Source organism: Chroicocephalus ridibundus, chromosome 9 (assembly GCF_963924245.1).
Source record: "Chroicocephalus ridibundus chromosome 9, bChrRid1.1, whole genome shotgun sequence".
NCBI classification, from domain to species: domain Eukaryota; kingdom Metazoa; phylum Chordata; class Aves; order Charadriiformes; family Laridae; genus Chroicocephalus; species Chroicocephalus ridibundus.
The window spans coordinates 47,426,730-47,446,911 of NC_086292.1; the positions used below are offsets into that span (position 1 = coordinate 47,426,730).

The following is a 20,182-nucleotide window of genomic DNA, read 5'->3' on the forward strand; positions in this document are numbered from 1 at the left end:
GGGAGCAGCATCTCAAAGGGATATAAGTGCATTAAAGCTTAAGTCTGAATCATGCTCATGACTCGCACGCAAACAAAATCATGGGTTTAAAAATAAAGAAAATGCAACACATTGCATCAGAGCCATAGCAAATCTAATTCTGTCTTATAAATAAAACAACAAAATAACAATGATACACAATCCAAAAATACTTAAAGAGCCCAACGCCACTGATGTTCAGGGCAGCGTGGAAGTCTGCAGTATTCTTCAAAATGTTTCTTAAATAAAGTGATCATGAAAATGCATTAAATAATATTTGTGATGTTGTCTCTGCATATATATATACACATACCCTTAAGACACAGTTATCAGCAAAAAAAACAGAGGTGGGAGACACACAAGCTTGTAGAAACTTAACAAAACATAACTGAACTTCCAATTAAATGCAATACTTAAAACAAAAGGGTCATGATACATAATTCTAAGGCTCATTTTAGGACATTATTTTAAAAGAATTCTTCAGGGAAAGATTCCTTTTGGGATAATACCAAGACAGTGTCTTTGTCAAATAGTTCTTTGATGAAAAATGTAGTACATTACAAACAAGCCTGTACATCCTGAATTGAAGATAAAAAAACGCTAAATAGTAGTTACATACCAGCTTTATATGATATGGTGTTGGTTTTTGCCACAGACTTTTTATAACATAAATATACTGCTGAGCCCCACTGTAAAACAAAAAAAATTACTGCATTACGTGATGAAGTATAACAAAAGGATGTAACAGAAAAGAGTGGAGGAAAGCCTCCTCTTCCTTGTTTACAAAGGACCATAATTTATATGCAAAAATATAGAACATTAAGATACGGGAATTCAGGGCTTGCTACACTATCCTTTCTGACAATGGCCACAAACAGATGCGTTAGCCCTGAGCTAACCAACCCATGGCAGGTGTCAGCCTGACCTCTAAGCCATAACTGGTTTACAGACTGAAGCATGAGATCTATAAATTCCTCTCCAAAACATTTGTTATTGCAAGTACAGAATTTTAAGCACAATTGTCATCCATATAAATATTTAAACCTTCATCCGTTTTGTTAAACTTCCGGCTTAAATGTGTATATAGACATACACACACATTTTTACATATACACACAGAGCACAACATTTCTCTTTTAACTACATTTGCTTATTACTTTAAATTAATACTTAACAATTTTCTTTTGTGCCTGCATTTTGATTGTAATTGTTCTAGTCTTTAAACCCAATTCCTTATTCTATCTGTGATTTCATAGTCTGTCAAACACTGCAGCATAACATCATAGTTTTTGCAGCTTCTAAACAACAATTTCCTTTCTGGTACTGTAAATGTTTCTAAATATTTTTGAAGTTCTCAATTTCTGGACATGAGAATAAAGAACATGGAAAGCCACAGAATGGAAAAAACCAGCACTCTTTAAGGGCACACAAAAGCTTCTGTAGATGGGAGAATGATATAACAACTTCCATAAGACAGCACTCCCATAACTCAGTTAATACAGGGCCTGGTAGAACTGAAAAATCCACTCGTTAGTGTCTACAGGCATTTATTTAAAAACGTATACAGATCAATTTCCATGATCTTTTTTGCATGACGCTACTCATATATGCAGCCAGCATCCTTATCAGCATGCTAACTTTTGAGGGCCTTATGAAAGCCAGCATATAGGCCTGTAGATACAACTAGGAGACACTTAAATACTACGTTCTGCAACACAAAGTGCTGTGACGCCTGTGTATTTTAGCAGGTCTAGCTTTGGAACCATATTAAGCATTTAAACAGGCTTACAGTCAACAGCATCCAATGGTGTGCACATGCAGCTTTCTTCAGAGAACAAGTTTGTGAAACTACTGAGGAGAATGACACTTACAAAGTAGCACTGTAAGTAATGAGAGAGTTTAAAACCAAAATAGAAGGCGGTTGTTTGATATAGTATTCCCATCACAACAGTAAAATCAGTGTCAGAAACAGCCAAGTCTGTAAAACCTCCAGTTATACACATGGTGACACAACAAGTACTAAGGACTAATCCAAAGCTGCTGAAGTCAGCATTTCTAAGTCAGCACTAAAAAGAATATTTGCTCCAAGACTTCCAAAAAGAATTTGTTCCAAGCAGAAGCAAAGAGCTATAATCCTCCAATACTTCCAAGACTCGATTTATCTTTGGAGAGCGCTTATCAAAATTTTTCATTAGGTACTCTGAGAACTGTAACAAATACTCCACAAACATTACACCACTGAATATCAAGTGTTCAAAATCCAGATTTTCAATCTTACCATACTATTATTAAGATTCTTGTCGACCTTGCAGAATGTATGTGGAGGGGTTTCTCCTTTACTTGGTATGATTATACATATATCCGTAACAGCCAACGTGTTTTGTGTCATGTTTTCGGATGCTCTTCGGTAAGTGATGTACACTCTTTGTGATGAGGCACTGCCACTAATATTAGCAGGCCGACCATATGGAGTAGTTTGAATTATTTCACAGCCTTGCTTTACTCTTTCTTTCCCATCATATAAAACCCTAGTTAAAATGGGATGAACAAAAGTCAGAAGGCACATAATTTTTTTTCAACACTTTGAATACTAATACTATACTAAGAATTATACTAATACTATACTAAGAATTATAACTGAATAGTACTAGTTTAACAGCAGCTCTTGTCTCATCTCTGAACACAATGTTTTTACTGTCAAGTTCAGGTCACATTATATCAAACTGCATTATAACAGAAAAGCTTCATGATGAAACTATACTAGTTTTCCCTCACACATAAATGCTTTTAAGTGTCTTGTATACGGCAAATAGCGTTAATTTCAATTCTATTACAGATTCATTGTCTGATCCTAAGAATGCCATACAACTCACCTCTTTTCAATCTGTATTAAATAGGTTAAGCATCTCATCTCAATCAAAATATATACACTGAAAATTATAAATGCCTTTGAAAACTCCAAATGCAAAGGATTACAGTTGTCACTAAAATCCATTCAGCATGCATTTTCCCTACCATACTGGGTTACAGTATGCTCAAGTCAACAAATATCTTCCTGGTCAGAGTTTTGCCTTGTATTTAAAAAGTATGATACTCAAATAAACCTGATTTATTTGCTCACTAGTCAAATAAAACTGCCAAAGTCATGTACTGGAACAGAAAGTCACTCACCCCAGATCAGTAAGTGGGGGCTTATCCCTTCCTCGGCGATAACAAAGATATATTTGTGGTCCCACAAGACTGCCATTATTGAGATCTGCAGACAGTCCCGAGGGAGTAACATCTATGCATTTATATCCCTGGGGAACTTCCTCCCCCAGGGATTTATTAATTACTGTTACATCTGTAATAGGTTCTTTTGGTTTAGCGATTTTATGGCAAGCATCATTGAAGTGGATTTCTTCCTCTAGTGGTTTTGAAATATCTGTTAATCCTGCGACAACAAAGTAGTCAGCAACACGAGCCCCTTTGTCTTCCATCTTCCATTACAAGACGTTGTAACTGGCAAGAAAGAAAAACATATAATTTCCTTCAAAAAATAGTGATAAGATATCAGAAATAATAAAGTTATATTTATTTTTAAACATGGAAAATTTGAAATAATATAAATGAAAACATAATAGAAGAATACAAAAGAGAGAGAGACACAACACTAAGCTTAATTTAACCTAAATTCAGTTATTTCAAAAACATCTGGAATATGTTATTCAATCACCAGTATATGAGAGTAATAACTACAAACTCAAACTTCTTCGAGTGATAAAGCCAAAGACACACAGATTCAACCATTGCATATGCCTATTATTTCATTGTACATCTGGCTTCAGCAAATCCAGAACAGGCTAGCAACAAATGCACAGAGAGATAAAGAAGTTTCATAAAGCATCTTTAAACTCTAACACAAGACCAAACACTAACATCTTTTAGCTAACACGACTTCAGTTCTAAATATTTTGTAACATTAACAATTCTCTGTGAAACTTAATTATGGTATACCACATTTTGTCATGAACACTTCCTGTCTTTATCAGCCAACACTCACTTTAAACCTATGGATAAGCTGTAATAGTTTTTTTAAAGCTACAATACACTGAGCGAGCACTTGCTTATAAATTAAAAAAAAAATACCCCAAACTTAAAAAAAAATAAATGTATCAGAGCATAAGCAGTTGCTTTTAAAAAGTTGTATCATTTGAAAGTGCAGAAAGAAAAAAAATGAATACCCCATAATATAAATCAAAAAAGAGCTACGGTCAAAGACTGCTCAGAAGACAGAGGGGGAGATGTATCTATATACACGCACACACCCCAAAACACTCCTCAAGAACTGCTGAGGAAGAAACGGCTGGCTAAGTAAAAGCTACCAACCGAGCAATTTAAACTCAGTGCTTACCCACCATGAGCTCTGGTGAAAAAGAAGTTTTCCATTAAAAGACTTGCAAAAAGGTGGACTGAAGCTAGCTAGGTCTTGCACTGCTGTGGATGAAAAACGCTTTAACCACAGGCTCAGTACAAAGCAGCAGAAACACTAAAAAAATGTCTCTAACCAAACTAAACTTTGCCTTAAGAATTCTGAGTTAGAAAAATATTAATTTTTATTTTGTTCTATTCCTTTTCTCAGGAGCATTATTTCACAAAACTACACCGATTTCTGGAGTGCTTCGCAATGCTTTTTAAGTTAAAAAGAAAACAGTATTTTAGCGATCAAAAAATTATACAAACTACAATTGTTAAAACTGCAAGTAAGCCTTATAACTTCAGTGTATTAGCAGTACACTATTCCAGCTTAATTAGCCAAGACAACATTACAAATAAATATAAAGATATATATACATTACTCTGAAGAATCATAGCTATGTCACAATTTCAGCCTCACTATTAATTATTTCATATTAAGTTTATACCAAAAATTCTTAAATTCAAACATCCATTTATTCCCAAAAGCACTTTCAAGAAAAACTGGGACAAGCTCTCCTCATTTAGAGCCAGTTAAAATTAGAATCCCCTACACACAAACACCTGCTATCACACAAATTTGCTTCCTAAGGTTATAGCAAGTAACAGGCAAGTCAGCAAGACTTTCATAATTTAATGCAGCTTTTACAGAAGGGCGGGGGGGGGGGGGATAAAGCGCAGCTGATGATGCATCATCCCTTCAGATCTTTGAGTTCTGATACAAAGGCTTGCAGCTAAAAATGGGATAAAACACAGAAGATACCAAAACAAATCAGCGGTATTTTATTCAAGCTGACTTAGACTTTACTAGAGCTACTCAAATTTTCAACATCTGTTTACTGTGAGAGCAGATTTATGCAAACTTTATGGTAACAGACCCCACAAAGAAGGTATATAATGTGAGCTAAGTCAGTGACAAATAATCATTCTGTGAAACATAAACTGACAAATTTGAATAATTTCTGTAGAAGCTCTTACCATTATGGTATTCCAAAGCATGTTGTAATTATATACATCACACAGTACTGCAAGTCAACTTCCAGGAAAAAAAAAACAACAAACAAAACCACAATAGAAATAAAGTCACACTGCACAAGTGTTGCTTGAAGCAGTGGGTCCCAGGTGAAATTCAACAACTTTAATGGAGCAACACTGAGAAACAGCTACTATTGCTTCCCTACACTTCAGTCACCTGGGGACAAAAGGCTGCACTTTGAAGGCAATGCCATGGGATCATAAACATAACCTTTTAGAAGTCCCTGGAAACAAGTGGAATATATGGTCTTTGAGCCATGTCATGACTACCATTTTTAATGAACTGAATACAATGAATACCACTATAAATGAAACATTATAAACATCAATAAGAAACAAAATATCCCTGCAAATAGCAAACTGACTTGCAAGAACATATTAAAAAACACACACAGACTTTGCAGATCATGACTATGTAAAAGTGGGAGAAAAGTGGTGGTTTTGCCATTTCTAAAAAGATGGGAACAGGGAACCAATCAGATAATCCTGCCACAGAGCCACAAACTATTAGCTTGATTACTTTGCTGAAAGACAAAGGGTAAACTCAGTTTCATTGTTTACACAATTTTTTAATATCATCATATTTCTTCACAGGAAACATTTAGGAAATACTGATTAATAATTTTCGCACTCTGTTGTAACTCATAGGTGCTGGCATTTTAGCAACCGTGTAAAAGAGATTAATCTGAAAAATTAGCTTTGTGATCTAACACTATAGATCTATTGCGAGTATTAAGAGATATAATCTGCTGCAAAGTGCAAAACAATCTGCTGTTACAGAAAAGATGATCAGGAGTTTTACAGGAGTTCCACATGGCTCACTCTTTTGTGATAAAATATCAGTGGGACTTAGATCTAACCCTAAAGTCAGAAAGCAGAGCACATAAGCTAACTAATTTTGTTTCCAACAAAGTTTTTCTAGTTTGCTATAAGCTCTCATATAGAAAGCAAACAAAAATTGAAAGGCATGATTTCATATCACCTTGCATATTTTCAGATAAAACAACTAAATCTGTGCCCAAGCTTTTTGAACAGACCACATTTTTAATTCAAATACTAGAAGAGGGATGTATCAGCTTTCCCCTCCATCACATGACCAGAACTAATGCAGATGTGCCATATATTCCATCTGTGCAGCATCAACAAATGTGACGCTTCACGAAGTAGAGTTTACTATAGATGCACTATACCATTTCCAAGGAAATAAATACTGACATAATCCATACAACCAGCTCCTACCCACAGACACTTGTAGAGGTAACTCTTAAGTGGGCTGCAGACCAGAAGAACTGCTCTAGCAGTGCCAGCTTCTTTCCAGGAGCCAGCTTTCCCAGATAGCAAAAAGGGTTTACTTGTATGCTTTTGCAAGTGCAAAAGATACATGACTTGTGAAAGACAGCAGTAAGGACCATCTGATTCCATTAGAACAGTTTCGACAGTCCACCTGTGGCAGACACAAATGTAAGAACTGCCTTGTAATCTTTTAATGTTCCTTGTCTTCATTCCCATTCCTTCCTGCATTTTCCTTTGAGATTATTAAATCACTTATTAATTTGAGTTCCTTATTAGGTCCATTTGCTGTCTAAAGCATGTGACATTTTACTTTGTTAGCCTGACTCCAAAGAGATGTTCCATTTGTAAACAAGGAACGAATGTCTCCTAATATAGGTTGGAAACCTGTGCAGGGCTCCCAACACACCTTTTTTAAAAGAGTTCAAAGCTTTATTAAAAATGTTTGGTTTTGTTTTTTTTTTTTTTTTTTTTTTTTAAAGCATTCATCATATAATCATGTTCCAAGAACTTCCTTCCTTTAAGGCACACATAGATTAGATGAACAGACAAATCAGTGACCAATTTTTAAAAGTTGCTAATTAAGTTCTAACAGCCCCTAGCATTTCAGTCTCATACGTGTACTGCTGCATTATCCTGCTGAAGTATGCTGCCAACGCACAGAAATGTGGTGGCTAGTCATGCAAGAGCAAAATAAGTTCACTGGATCAGTCAGTCATGCTATGGCTACTCAGAACCATTTCTCAGCCATGACACTGCACAAGAGCTCAACATCTAGAGAATGTGTGAATAACTGCAGTTACCCAGCGAAAAAACTTTCACCCCATCCCGTACTTCCAAAGTTGCCTGGCAAAAGTGGCAGAGAAGCCTTTTTTCCCCCCAGTATTTTCTTCATAGCAAACAAGCAATCCTGGAAACAAAGCAGAAGCACCTCAAATATCACAGGAATTCTCTCAAGTCAGAACACAAGCCTTTTGAAAATTCTACCAATGCGTTCCCTACCTTTTCATCAGGGCATTGCTTCTACACTTTGCCTCTCTTGCTGTCAGGCAGGCTTTAACATAGGCTTCTTGTTAAAGTTTCATTCCCTATACAAACAGTAAAAACAAAAATTACACAGTGTACACATTTGTTGAAACTTACACTTACTGCACACTCCACTGCACCAGTCACAATAAATGAACACTGTGAACTGCTGTAGGACTCACTTTCTAAGGCAAGGTTACATGTCACTTATCTATTAGAAAAGTATATGAAACCAGATTTTTAAACTTACAAAACAAAATACAAAGTTTCATGCTGCATCAATACTTGAAGAATGTAAATAACATTTAATGCTTAAAAAAAAAGGCACAAAATAAACCAAAGAACAGTTGAGCCAGCCACTTCAAATTATTTCAACTCTTCTACTATTTTCTGATGATAAAGACCTTCCATGCTGATTCACAGGTGTTAGCCAGCTATGAAAGTGCTCTTTTTGCTCAACAACCTTTTGTCATTGTTTGGGCTGGGCTGGCCACTAAAATGAACAACAGATCTTTCTGCAAGATTCTGGTATTTAAGCAGATCCCTCTTATTCCACTAAACAGCAATACACATGAACTTTTCCATCTAACCGCCTTATTCCAATTCCCTATTCTTGCCATTGACTGTCACAACTCACTGTTTTTCTTCGGATATGGTAAACACCAGTACGACCACTTTTAAACATTGGTATGACCACAGACAGCTTGAGCTTGTGCTTTACACTGAGGCATGGGCAAGCCAGGCAGCCTGTGCTACAGTTAAGCATTTTGAAGCAACAGCTTTCCACCATGGGATTGAGGAGAATACCTCACTGGAGACAATCTCAGACTTCAGTCTCCCAGAATGACTCATTAGCATCAGCAAGACTGTAGTCAAAAATAAACTTTGCCTAAACAAGGCTTCTATTTGCCAAGACTTGGAGAATACCCTTAGAAGACTACTGCGAGAAGACTTCAGAAAACAAAGCGTAACAAGCAAGGCTGGGAACAAACACCTCTCAGAGGGGTTTGTGCAAACCATGAAAGATTTGCTTCCATTCATGAAGTAAAAAATTGGGGGGAAAAAAACCCTACAGTAGATTATCAGAATTATATTTTTGGGAGCACAGAGTTTAAGGTTCTGTTCATAACCCCAAAGCACAAGGCAACTTATTTCAGATCGCGCAGAAGCAATCAGCACTGTTAGTTCATTACTCCTACAGCAAGGAGTGGGGAGGCAACAGCCTAGAAGGCAAACCCAGCCCCTGGTGCAAGTCTTTCTAATCCATACAGCACTACGGACTACTACTAGTTACAGTCAGTTACTCCCCATTTTTTTTTTTTTTTTTTTTTTTTTACACATGACTACAAAGTAAGAGAACATGCGGCAGTAGCACTACATATTTTTGTCTAATGACCTAATCTGCAATATAAAGTTTCCAGGAGTGTCACAAATTAGAATTTTAGGGATCACCTGCAGACCTCAAGCACAGCTGCAAAAAGTCTAAGAAATAAGCTGCATTAACACATGAATTATGCTTCAAAAAAACATCTTTCTTGTTCAACTATCTGTAAAGCCAATGAGGGGAGTTAAAGAAAAGAAAAATATACTTTTAAGCATCACAAGGAACACAGTAAGAACTACTGCCAGAGTACTCACAGCTCTATTTTGTAGTACTTGCAGCTTGTAGAATGTATTTACAACTAGTTTACAGTCCTCCATCTATCAAGTAAAAGATCTACTTGTTCAAGAAACAAGGTGCAAAGGACCTACACTATTACACCAATACAACCAGGACTTCCTGTAGCATTTTTATTTTTCAGTAGGACATTGCCAATACTTTTTTTCCCCCTTCACATTCCCTACTACTACAGTTAAACAAATGACAGCAGCAGAGAAAGTTACTAACAAACAGGGTTAAACTGATCAATGGCATTACTTTTTAGACCCTATTGCATACATCTGCATTCAATGATGTTAGACAACACAGTAATTAACAAGAAGCCACTCGCCTCCACTAAGTTCCCTTTGGTGCTGCATCAACACTAAGTGCTAAAAAACATACTGGTACATAAAAAAAAAAAAAAACAAACCAGAAAAAAACCAACATTGCTCTACGCCTACACCCGTGGGCCAGAATTGCTATGATGTTTTTTGCAGGCCCATTCACAATCATCTGTACCAACTCATGGTTAACATACTCTGATCCAAACAGCCAAGGAGATAATCAAGAGAGCTCAGAACACTTGGCAACAAAGGATCTCAGAGAGGTGCCTGGGGAACAAAAGTGCTGGATAAGAGCACAGGGACAGAACAGAACACTACAAGTTTGGGAGCAGAAAATAGAAGTGCAGGCCAAGAGCTGACGGACAGGCAGATTTGTTCAGCAATGCCTAGGAAGAGAGAGAAATTAGGGTTAAATTCAAAGGCTAATCTAGATTCAGTGGGATCACTGCAGTCAGTCAGCACGAACTAGCCATCTAGAGTATCAGAGCTTACAGGAGGAAGCAGAATAACTGGCAGAGAGATGGCAGGAAGGAACAGACTTCACCTTGGAGAGATCAGGCTTTTTCTACATCTTCTATACTCTCCACCATCACCCACCAAGTCTTCCACTTGTCTGTTCTTCATTGCTGTTTTTAGCCTCAATAAAATCAAACTATTTACTAAGAGGGTCTAAGAAGGCACAGGCTGTGTTCATTACAGATGTGCCACAGCAAAATCCCACTCTACTCAAACCTGACTGCAAAAATTCAAGAAAGTGATGTTGAACTGTCCCATGAGAGTCGTGACAGAGACAAATCATAACAAGGCTGGTTTTAAAACTTGCACTCTTTTTCTAGATTACACTATCTATGGCTAAAAAGCACAACCAAAGAATGGAAACAATTTCTGAAGTACAACCGTGTTTGTAGGGAGAGATGCAGAAAACAATTCACAGCAAGTGAGGGGGAGTGAAGCCAAGGTAAGCACTATAAAATGTAAATATTACTTCATCCAAAACACAGTTCAGGAGGGCAGCTAGTCCATGTTTTTTTGTACAACTATTTATACAACTTTTTAAAAGGAGAAGTCCCCCAAACAGAATGTTTTGTTTTTCTTGGCACAGTAGATAAAGGCAAATGAAAGCAGCAAGTCTTGCAATATTAAGCTTCAAACCCAGAATCTGTCACTGAAAATGCCAAAGTGCATCAACAGAATGCAACAGTGACAGAAGTGGCCTGCTTTCACCCAGGCATGTTTGGATTCACATGCCACCCAGAGTTCAGTTTTGAAGCCATTATCTACCCCAAAAAAATTCTTTAATTCATGGCATAGTGGGGGGAAAAAACAGGTGGGAGTTGTTTCTAACATTTTTGCTACATTTTAAAATACACTGTGACTTAGAACATTTGACATTCTATTTTCTCTGGCCAGAAAAAATGTCCTATAAAGTAAGAAAACTGGACCCAGCCACACTGCAAATTATAGACACCGAGTGGATGACACGCATAGACTGCAACTGAAGAGCTGTAACTGCCATTTGCAGATGACCTACCCCACACGGGAAAGGTTTAATGGTGAGATAACGCTGACTAATACCACCCTCATCTAGTAAATCTCTACATCCAGTTAGCAAAGCAGTCATCTTCTACCCCACAGAAAAGTAAGTGCTAATGTACTGCTACCAGTTCAGCTACAAATATATCTACCAAAACACCCATATCACTGTGACAGTTTCCTAGCTAGGTAAGGTAGCAAAGCAATATAAAGCAACATAGGGTAGTGCTGCCTCCCAACAATCCCAGCTAATCAGCTGTAGTGCAATGATATACTAATGTAACTATTGCCTCAGGATTCTAAAACTAGCTCAAAATACCTTTTGGTAACAGAGCAGACAGACTTTAAAACCCCTTCCCCACCTTTCGGGCCAAAATTATTAAGTAATGACACCCTTAAAAGAAAGGCTGAAGTGTACTAAGTCAGGGACAGTCACCTTTTGTGCTAAATATTATGAGAACAGTACTCACAGCAAGGTTTGTCCCTGGCGCTCTATATAATGAATTCTTCACTGTCCTGAATAGCAGTTCAGCATACAAGGTAACTACGAAGTTTTATAATTTATTAGAACACTGCTCCTGTATCAGGATTTAACTGACAAGCACTGTGCTGATCCTGATTACTTTTGCACTTGCAGGATCTGAACAGCATTGCCTCTTTCACTGTAATTTTATTGTCAAAATATCACGCAGACAAACTTGCTGACATACAGAAGCTACCGGAGCTGGACCAGATCCTGGTCTCAATTGCAGAACTGAGAATAATTCCTTAAGCCCACATGTTTCTTCTGAAGCTCAAGATAAAACCAAAACTCAAGTCCAGCCCACAGTCCCCTTCTCTTTGTTTGCGTGACGCTTGTATACAAAAAAAGTGGGGGTTTCCTCTTGGGACTTTTTCATTTGCATATACGTACATACAACCTGTAGGTACATACAGTACATACAACACACTATCTGTCCACTTTTATTTCAGATGGCTAAATAGAAATAATTTTATTAAGTAGTATCAATTATTTTTTCTGACCCAAAATAAAAAAGTCAAATCTTAAAGTAAAAATTAAATAGCGAAGCTATAATTGGCTAGCTTACTTCTAACACTCCTCCTTACTCTTCGCACTCTATTTTTATACCATAGTTCCTTCTTCTTTCACCTCCCCAAACTATTGTTTACTATCATTTCACTCCATTTCAGCCTCTACAGTAACCCTGTATCTAATACATGAAAGTACACTTTGAAAAGGTAAAAATATGCCATTTAAAAGAGTACAGCAAACACTTTCTGAAGCCTTTCTTTTCCACTTCACAATTTCCTCCTGGTACTGCTTCTGAGCTCTTTAGGGAACTGTCAATGACTATTTCTGCATCATAGACTGCTACAGGCTACAGATCAAACCTCTTAGCATCACTGCCTCACAGAGCCTTCACTGAACGTTTGGATTTTTGACCCTATAGGCCGAGGCAGGCAGTTTATAAGCAGACATACATCAGCGGAGTATTTCCAGGTCAGTCATAGACCCAGCTTCCAGACTAGGCATAGACTAAGCCTGAACCAAAAGACAGCAGAAAACATCTAAGGCTTATTATGCAATACAGCAAAGAACCTCGGTCACTTTAAGTAATTACTTGGTCAGTCCCACTGTTAAAAATAGCTGGTTTTAAACAGTTGAACAGTGGTTATGCATTCACCGTTTATACATATTCGTTTCCTACCTGTTAGCTATCCTCAATTAAAGCAAGGCATAACTGGATTTAGCTTGCAGAGGATTTGCAAGGATTTGCTGCTCTTAGTATGGCATAAAATTTCTATCACGATTTGTGCCGGCAGTAGCAAATATTATTTATATACAGAATTGATATGTAAGGGAACAGACACAGGGCCTTTTCTGTACTCTTGCCCAAGACCACCCAGCAAGGCTACAGCACAAAGATGAGGGACAAGTACAACTCAGCCCTCTAAACCACACCTCTCCCCTTGCTTTTTGTGCAAGCTCAACCTAAACTTTCTTCAAAACTGCTAAATCTTTACAGGGTTTGGTTTTGGTGGAGAAATGGGAAGGGGGGGGGGGCTGGTTGGTTTGGGTTTTGTTTGAGTTTGTTGTTGTGGGGGTGTTTTTTTTGAATCAGCATAGGAAAAAAAATACAAAATTTCAGTACATGACAGAGAAACCTGATTTAACTACTGTCTCTTTAACAAACAAGAGAATCATACTGGAAATACACCAATCTACATTAATTGCATAATGTTTTGTTAAGGCACTTAAATAGAAATTATTTTGGTATCTTTGTCTTTTCCCCCTTTTATACTGTAATACTTTTAGGAAGTATTACAGGTCTTTCCAGGAAACTTCAGCACAACTACCTTAAATTCACAGCTACAGATGTATCAAAATCTGAGCTACTGGAACCCTCTGTCAGACAACAAGATACTTGGAAATCACCAATACCTCAAACATTATGTTTGAGCAAGGTTACATCAACCTTTTTTCTTTTTTTTTTTTTAATCCAATATCAATTGTGCAATGTTTTAACGTTCAGCTTTTTGGTTACGCCAACACCATATTTAAAAACTACGGTCAAAGTTGAGTAAAGGACAATGAACGGAAAGCAGACTTCCTACAAGTCTTCATGTAAGGAGATATTTAAGATTGAGAAAAGTTTTGACTCAGTAGCTATTGTACTATTCCCTTTCCACAACCTGCTGGTGTTTGATCATGAGTGCAACTGTTTCTACTGCCACTGTTATAAAAAGCATTTCCATCTACTATGACTTGCAAAACTCCAGCTCAGTTGCTAGGGAGTATGATGGAAATCTAAAAGGGATGTTGAATATTTAAGTGATGCTGCAAATTTCTTTCTGCAGTTTTAAAATCTCAAGATTAACAAATCCCATTATCATTATTCAGCTTGGTCTAGATATTTCCTCCCTTATTGAAGAGTCAAAAGACAGTTTTCTCTAGCTACCACACACTACTGGAGGAACTTACCTAGAAATTAATAAACCCTTCAATGCAAAATCCTGTAGATTAAAAATTGCCATGCTGGATTCTAAACAGCAGCACCCACAATTCCTTCATAAAAGTGGCACAGAACAGTAGCATTAGTTAGACATCTTCCAGAGACAACCTCGTTCTCTCTAGTGTAGTTAACACAACACTAGCTGGGCTCTACTCTCCACCTTGCTACTTTCCCTTTCAAGCACATATCTTAAACAGGAACAGGTTATTTACATTGTTCCTAATGCTTGACCTGAACCAGCAACACTCACCTGAGCCCTATAGTATGTGCCAGGCTATGTCAATGTTTATGCTTTTACTAATCAATAATTAACTCTGGCTACGTAACTACAAAATGGCTAATATTGCCATTAAAGCATATAGAAATTCCATTAAGCACCATATCGGTGTTGTATCCAAGTAAAGCATATAGAACAAGCCATTCACCAGAAATGTGGACCTGCAACCATACTGCTACAAAAAGTATGAAAACTCATGTGTATGAACATCCTTAATACTGGAAAAACATTTCCAAGTAAGCCTGTATTTTTAAAAATGGTCCTGGTGCCTTTTGGCTTACTGCTTACAGAAACAGATCTTATCTTTTGTGCTAGTTTCTAGTAAATTCATTCTTTAGAAGAGGCCATTGGGTAAAGCCTGTTCCAAGGAGCATAAGTTGCTCATAAAGTTGAGGAAAGTACTTCATCCCAGCTGGACCCTAATGTTTCTAGAATAAGGAAAACATGTACATCACACAAGCTCTTAAGGCTGTAGAGAAGCTTAATCTTTTTTGTTCTGTCTTTAAGGCTCTGCGCAATTTTCACCTTCCCCAAAAGCTAACCAAAAAAAAAATCTCTAATGCTCTATTTTTGATAATTAAACAATTTCAATGCCAAGTCACAACTACCCCTAGAAAACTTAGCTTAATTTACCAGAGACTTAGTTCCACTTTAACATTCATTTTAAACATGCTTACAGACTCCTCAATACTTTAAAAGCAAGACTGTGTTTCACCAATACTCTAGATATATCAATTTTTAAAAGAGAAAAGAGAAAGGGGAGACTCTTACAAAGTAAGACTTGTATGCTAGACACACAAACCAGAAATAATCCATTTATTGCCCCTTGACCTTCCTTGGCTAGGCTAACTCAATTAGTTTTCTTAAACTACCACAGATACTTGCCAAGATTAAATATTTGTGTTTAATCATTCAGAAAGTGAAAGATTATTTACGGAAATGTTACAGTTTTTACGGAAACCTCTAGTTGAGCAACAGTTCCAGAAAAAATTGTGAAATGAAGTAAAAACCTGTCCACAACACCATGCTTCTACTCAGGTAATTCAAAAAAATTAAACTCCAGAACTAAGTGCCAAGTCAAGACATCATTTTTAGCAAATCAACATTCTCAGAGGCGGCATATTTTTAAATGCAGCCCGTTTGAAATTATTCCAAAATAACAACCATCGCTAGGAAGTTATTAAACATTATCACCCCCTGGCCAGCAACTTATGCTACATGCAGACATCATGACGGAACAAAGATAAAAATATCAGAACTAATTTTTACCACCGTGCCGCACTAATCCAGGTGTACAGTAACCCGGGCGGTGGGAGCCAAGGGGAAAGTCGTAATAAAAAATACGCATGCACAAGGCTGAGCGCTACCTGTGCGACTCCAGCTGACGCAGCGCACGGCGGCATGGAAAATATCGCACCTTTATCTGGGGAACGCGCACACACACGCACCTCGGCCGGTTTCTCTCCCAGCCCGCTCCCGCCCGGCCTTTCTAACATGGCAGGTCAGCGGGGAGAGCTCGGCCGAGGCGCGGGCAGCTCTCCGCCCTGAGGGGCCGGGGGTGCGCTCCTCCGGCCCGGCCCGGCCACGGCCGTGGCGAGGGGCTGGCGGGAAGCGGGGAAAAGGAGAAAGTTTCCCCCACCGCCACCCCACCGCGGCCCAGCGGAAAGTTACCATCCCCGCCGGGCTCCCCTCAGCCCCTCGCCCGGCCTCCCGCCGAGCCCCCGCCCGCTGCCGACAGCCCAGCGCGCCGCGGGCGGGCGCCTCTTCCCCGCCGGCCCAGGATCGCGATAGCGCCCCTTCCCCGCGATATCCCTCGGAGAATCTCTCTCCACCCCCCACCCCCCGCCGCCCCAACACTGCAGTGACAGCCCGGCGCGCTCCCCCGCTGCCCTCACCTCAGGCGGGGGCCGCGCTCCCCGGGGCAGGGGGAACGGCCGCCGACGCCTCCTGCCCCCGGCGCCGAGGAGCGGGAGGGTGAAGGGGGGGTAGGGGAAGGGGGAAAAGCGCGCTCGCTCCCCGCGCCCTTATCTCATCCTAGCGGAGCCCGACTCGCCTTCGCCACCTCCCCGCCGTGTGGGCGTCTCAGGCGGGATCCCCCCTCCCCTCCGCGCCGCCTCCTCTCGCCGCCATCTTGGCTGTCATGGGGAGGGAGGGGGGAGGAGGGGGGGAAGAAGAGGCGGGGGAAGGCGGGCGCCGACTCGTGATCGCGGCGGGAGGGCGCTCGCCGGGTCCTGCGCCTGAGGCGGGCCCGCCGCCATCGCGCTACCTAACGGCCCTGAGCGGCCGCCCCGGCGCCCAGGTCGCCGCTGAGGACTCCTTCTGACGGGGCGGGCCCGGCGGCTGGGGGCTTCGGTCCGGCGGTCCCCGCCTCCCCCCTTTTCCCCTCAGGGAGCGGCGGGGCGCCAGCGGCTGTGAACCCTGAGGGGGGAGCGGGACGCCCTCAGCGAAAACCCCTCAGCACAGCCTAAAACACGACAAGCGGACCACGGGCTCGACTCTACTTCTCCCCCCTACACCGGCAGCACCTTAAATTTAAACAGAAATTAATCTCCGGCCCAAATCTGCCAGTCTTTCGCTCACCTGCGGCACCCGTCGGCAGGACCCGGAGGAGGTGCCGGCTGTCTGGAAATCAAGGGGAGAGAAAACGAGGGATTTTCTGCAGGCTTGATGTAACCCGCACCGGGTGGTTGCATCCGAGGCTAGCAAAGAACCCGAGACAAAAATAATCTTTTAAGAGCGTGCGGCTGAGATTAGTGCAGCATGTCAAGATGTTGCTGAGCACAACAAAACGAGTCCTCCTGCTCCTACCGACACGCAGAAATATGACTTTTCTGGCACTTTGTGTACGGCAACCCCGGCTTTCAAGATTTTATACCAGTGTGCTATTTTTGAAGTGATGTTTAGGGATAGGCTCCAACCATACAATTTTGGCTTTGAATTCAAGCTTGCCTCAGTTCCGGACGTTTGGCTCGAGGGTTTAGATGTGGCTGGTTATAAAAACAGAAAATGCATACAAAAGTTCTGAATTCAGACTGTAAATGTTTACGTGTGTTCAAACCTACTGTATTGGTTTACCTCATTGCCTCTGAAAAAAATCTGATCAAATAGGAGGATATAAAATTACAAAATAAGACATTGCCCCCCCCCCACACACACGTGCTTTTATTAATATGACTGTTTCTGGCAGAAATGCCACTCCTCCTCCTATCCCTGGCGTGGAGACGGAGGGGCTGACAGAAGCCAGTCTCTACCCAGGCAGAAGCGCCCATGTGCAAGCCCGCACACGCACAGCTTTGCACTGCCAGGTTTGATATTTGCAAGCTGAGTCTGACTCTTTTTTTTTTTTTCTTTTCTCAGCAGACTAAGGAACGTGTCAAACCCTTATCCCAGGCAGGGACTGCAAGAACAACATTGCCCGTTCCTTGTATTTTTATGTAAAATGCATTTCTAGCCACACCCATAAAGATGTTTTCTCTCTCAGCAATATACAGTGGAGTGAGTGAGAGATCAAGAATCCAGAACCTCAGTACTTTTTGCAGCAAGCTGGTCTGCGTTCTGTAGAGTCCTTAAATTATTTGGTGTGCTGTAGAAATTTTTCTAAATCCTTTGACAGTTTCTGGTATGTTTTAATCCTGGAAATGTTTTCCAAATAAATAGCAATAATGAAGTCCATCTTCTGGCTTGTGTTAGCAATTTTGATATGCAAACTATTCTGTGCTCTCTGCCCTTGCTTGTTTTTCATGTAGGGATAATTTTTAGGCGTCAGCGTTAACATCCAAGATTAATGGGTCCGTTCCTACTTCTGAAAGTATTGTTTCAGCTGCCTGTGAACTGAGGCAAAATCACCGCACTGATGTATGAATAGTTCACCTTTCAGAGTTTAGGGTCATAACCATTAAAATATTCTTGAGTATTTCTAATGGAAACTTTAATTTTTAAACATTCTGTGGCAGTTTTCATACTTTTCAGCTCATGTCATAGCTAAAATTTTGTGTAGACGTCTGTGATTTGCTGTTAATTTATAGCCTGACCTGTTTATTTCCTTCCACTGTTTCTGTCCTTCTAGGACTTATCTGCATTTAATTACATATTGTGTCAATGCCAACAAAGCGCAGCCAGGGACCTGGATCTCGCCGTGCAAGGCCTGATACAAACACCAAACAAAATAGCTTCTGCCCAATCCTACCATCGTAGCTAACACAGTGCTTATCCTGTCTTTCTTGTTCTTACATCTCCCCCTCCTTCCCACCCTGTTCCATCAAGCTTCCTCTGCTTTCTCTCCATGACCAACCTGCTGCTCGCTTGCTCTCTTGGCTGTGGCACACTTTCTTCCCCACCGGCACATTTAATTGCAATGTCCCATTTCATTATTAGCTTGTCACCACCTCTATCAAGTCACCTTTCCTAACTTATATCCAACCACAAAGCTCTCCTGCATAGCTTGGCGTCAATTTTCCACATTAAAGCTTTGCCATGCGCAAAAGGGTCTATGAAAAATAATAACCACAGTGCTGTATTTATTTCTGAATAAAGAGCAGCATCAGTGAATAGTGTTACTGTACAGGCAGAGGCGGATTTGCTGTGTGCCCAGCTCTTGCAGGCGCATTGCACGGAAATGCGTCCATGTATCGGTCAAACAAAGCCTTTCCCTTTGCGGGGACGTTGGAGATCTCTAGGCAGTGGTCTCTGCACACATCTGGAGACCGACCCCAAGATCATTAAGTCAACAGAAGTCTTCCTACTAATTCCATTTGGTGCTGGATCAGATTCTTGTTGTGCGTAGTAGGTTAATTAAACAAGTTAACAACTGCAGGTGGGCAGGCATCAAGCATGCTTAATGTGGTGTTCTGCTGCCTCGCAAGTGCAGGGTGGAGCGCTCTCAGCCAGATTTAGCCTCCCTGGGAGCGTGGCTGGGGAGACGCGCAGCGTTTCTATGGACTGGCAACCACAGAACCATTTTTTTCCCATGTTGCAACCCCAAATTTCTATCTGGTGGCACTGAAGTAATTTTCAAAGTATGGTTTAGCTTATTTTAAGTGCATTTTACACATGGGTAAACTCAAGCCAGGCAGAGAAAAAGTGGCAGATGGTCAGTGACAGAGCCAGGAAGAGAACAGAGAACTTCCCTGTCCCAGGACAGGATTTTAACAGACTTTGTCCCAGGATTGTGAGATTCGACTGCTTATAATTCATAAGGGTTCAGCAGTGCTCAAAAAAAAAAAGAAAAAAAAAAGAAAGAAGCTATTGCTGTTCACAGTAATTCCTGTCAGAGACTGGCTTCCATAGGCAAAACTATTCCAATTTCTTAAGTACGCAATCTGGGGTTTGATCTTTTCACTTTCTTACCAGTTTTATTCCTTTTGAACTCTTGGCTGTGCTACGTTCACTGCTCATTTAGGTCTGCAGGGGGGAAGAATGAGGCTCCAAAAGGACCCAACAGAACATCTTTCAGAGAGACATGACCTATCTGTAACCTTGTTAAAAATAACTATAAAGATAACGATAATGGATAATTATAAACCATGTAGCTGGCAAAACAACACTCTGC

The 20,182-nt window shown here is 40.2% G+C and overlaps 1 protein-coding gene across 4 annotated transcripts in view; it reads right to left on the reverse strand.

Moving 5' to 3' along the window:
• The window catches only part of DENND4A (DENN domain containing 4A), a 55,281-nt gene extending 38,487 nt beyond the window's left edge, over positions 1-16,794 (reverse strand). For 2 of the 4 annotated variants that reach the window (XM_063346377.1, XM_063346374.1), the window contains exons 1-5: positions 16,530-16,794; positions 7,801-7,886; positions 3,190-3,519; positions 2,297-2,546; positions 638-707 (exon numbers count right to left, since the gene is read on the reverse strand). In XM_063346377.1, coding sequence (XP_063202447.1) covers positions 638-707; positions 2,297-2,546; positions 3,190-3,497 — 628 coding nt within the window. In that variant the 5' untranslated portion in view covers positions 3,498-3,519; positions 7,801-7,886; positions 16,530-16,794. The remainder of the gene's footprint in view (positions 1-637; positions 708-2,296; positions 2,547-3,189; positions 3,520-7,800; positions 7,887-16,529) is intronic. The other 2 variants (XM_063346375.1, XM_063346376.1) reach the window with 2 other exon arrangements.
• Positions 16,795-20,182: the final 3,388 nt, after the last annotated feature.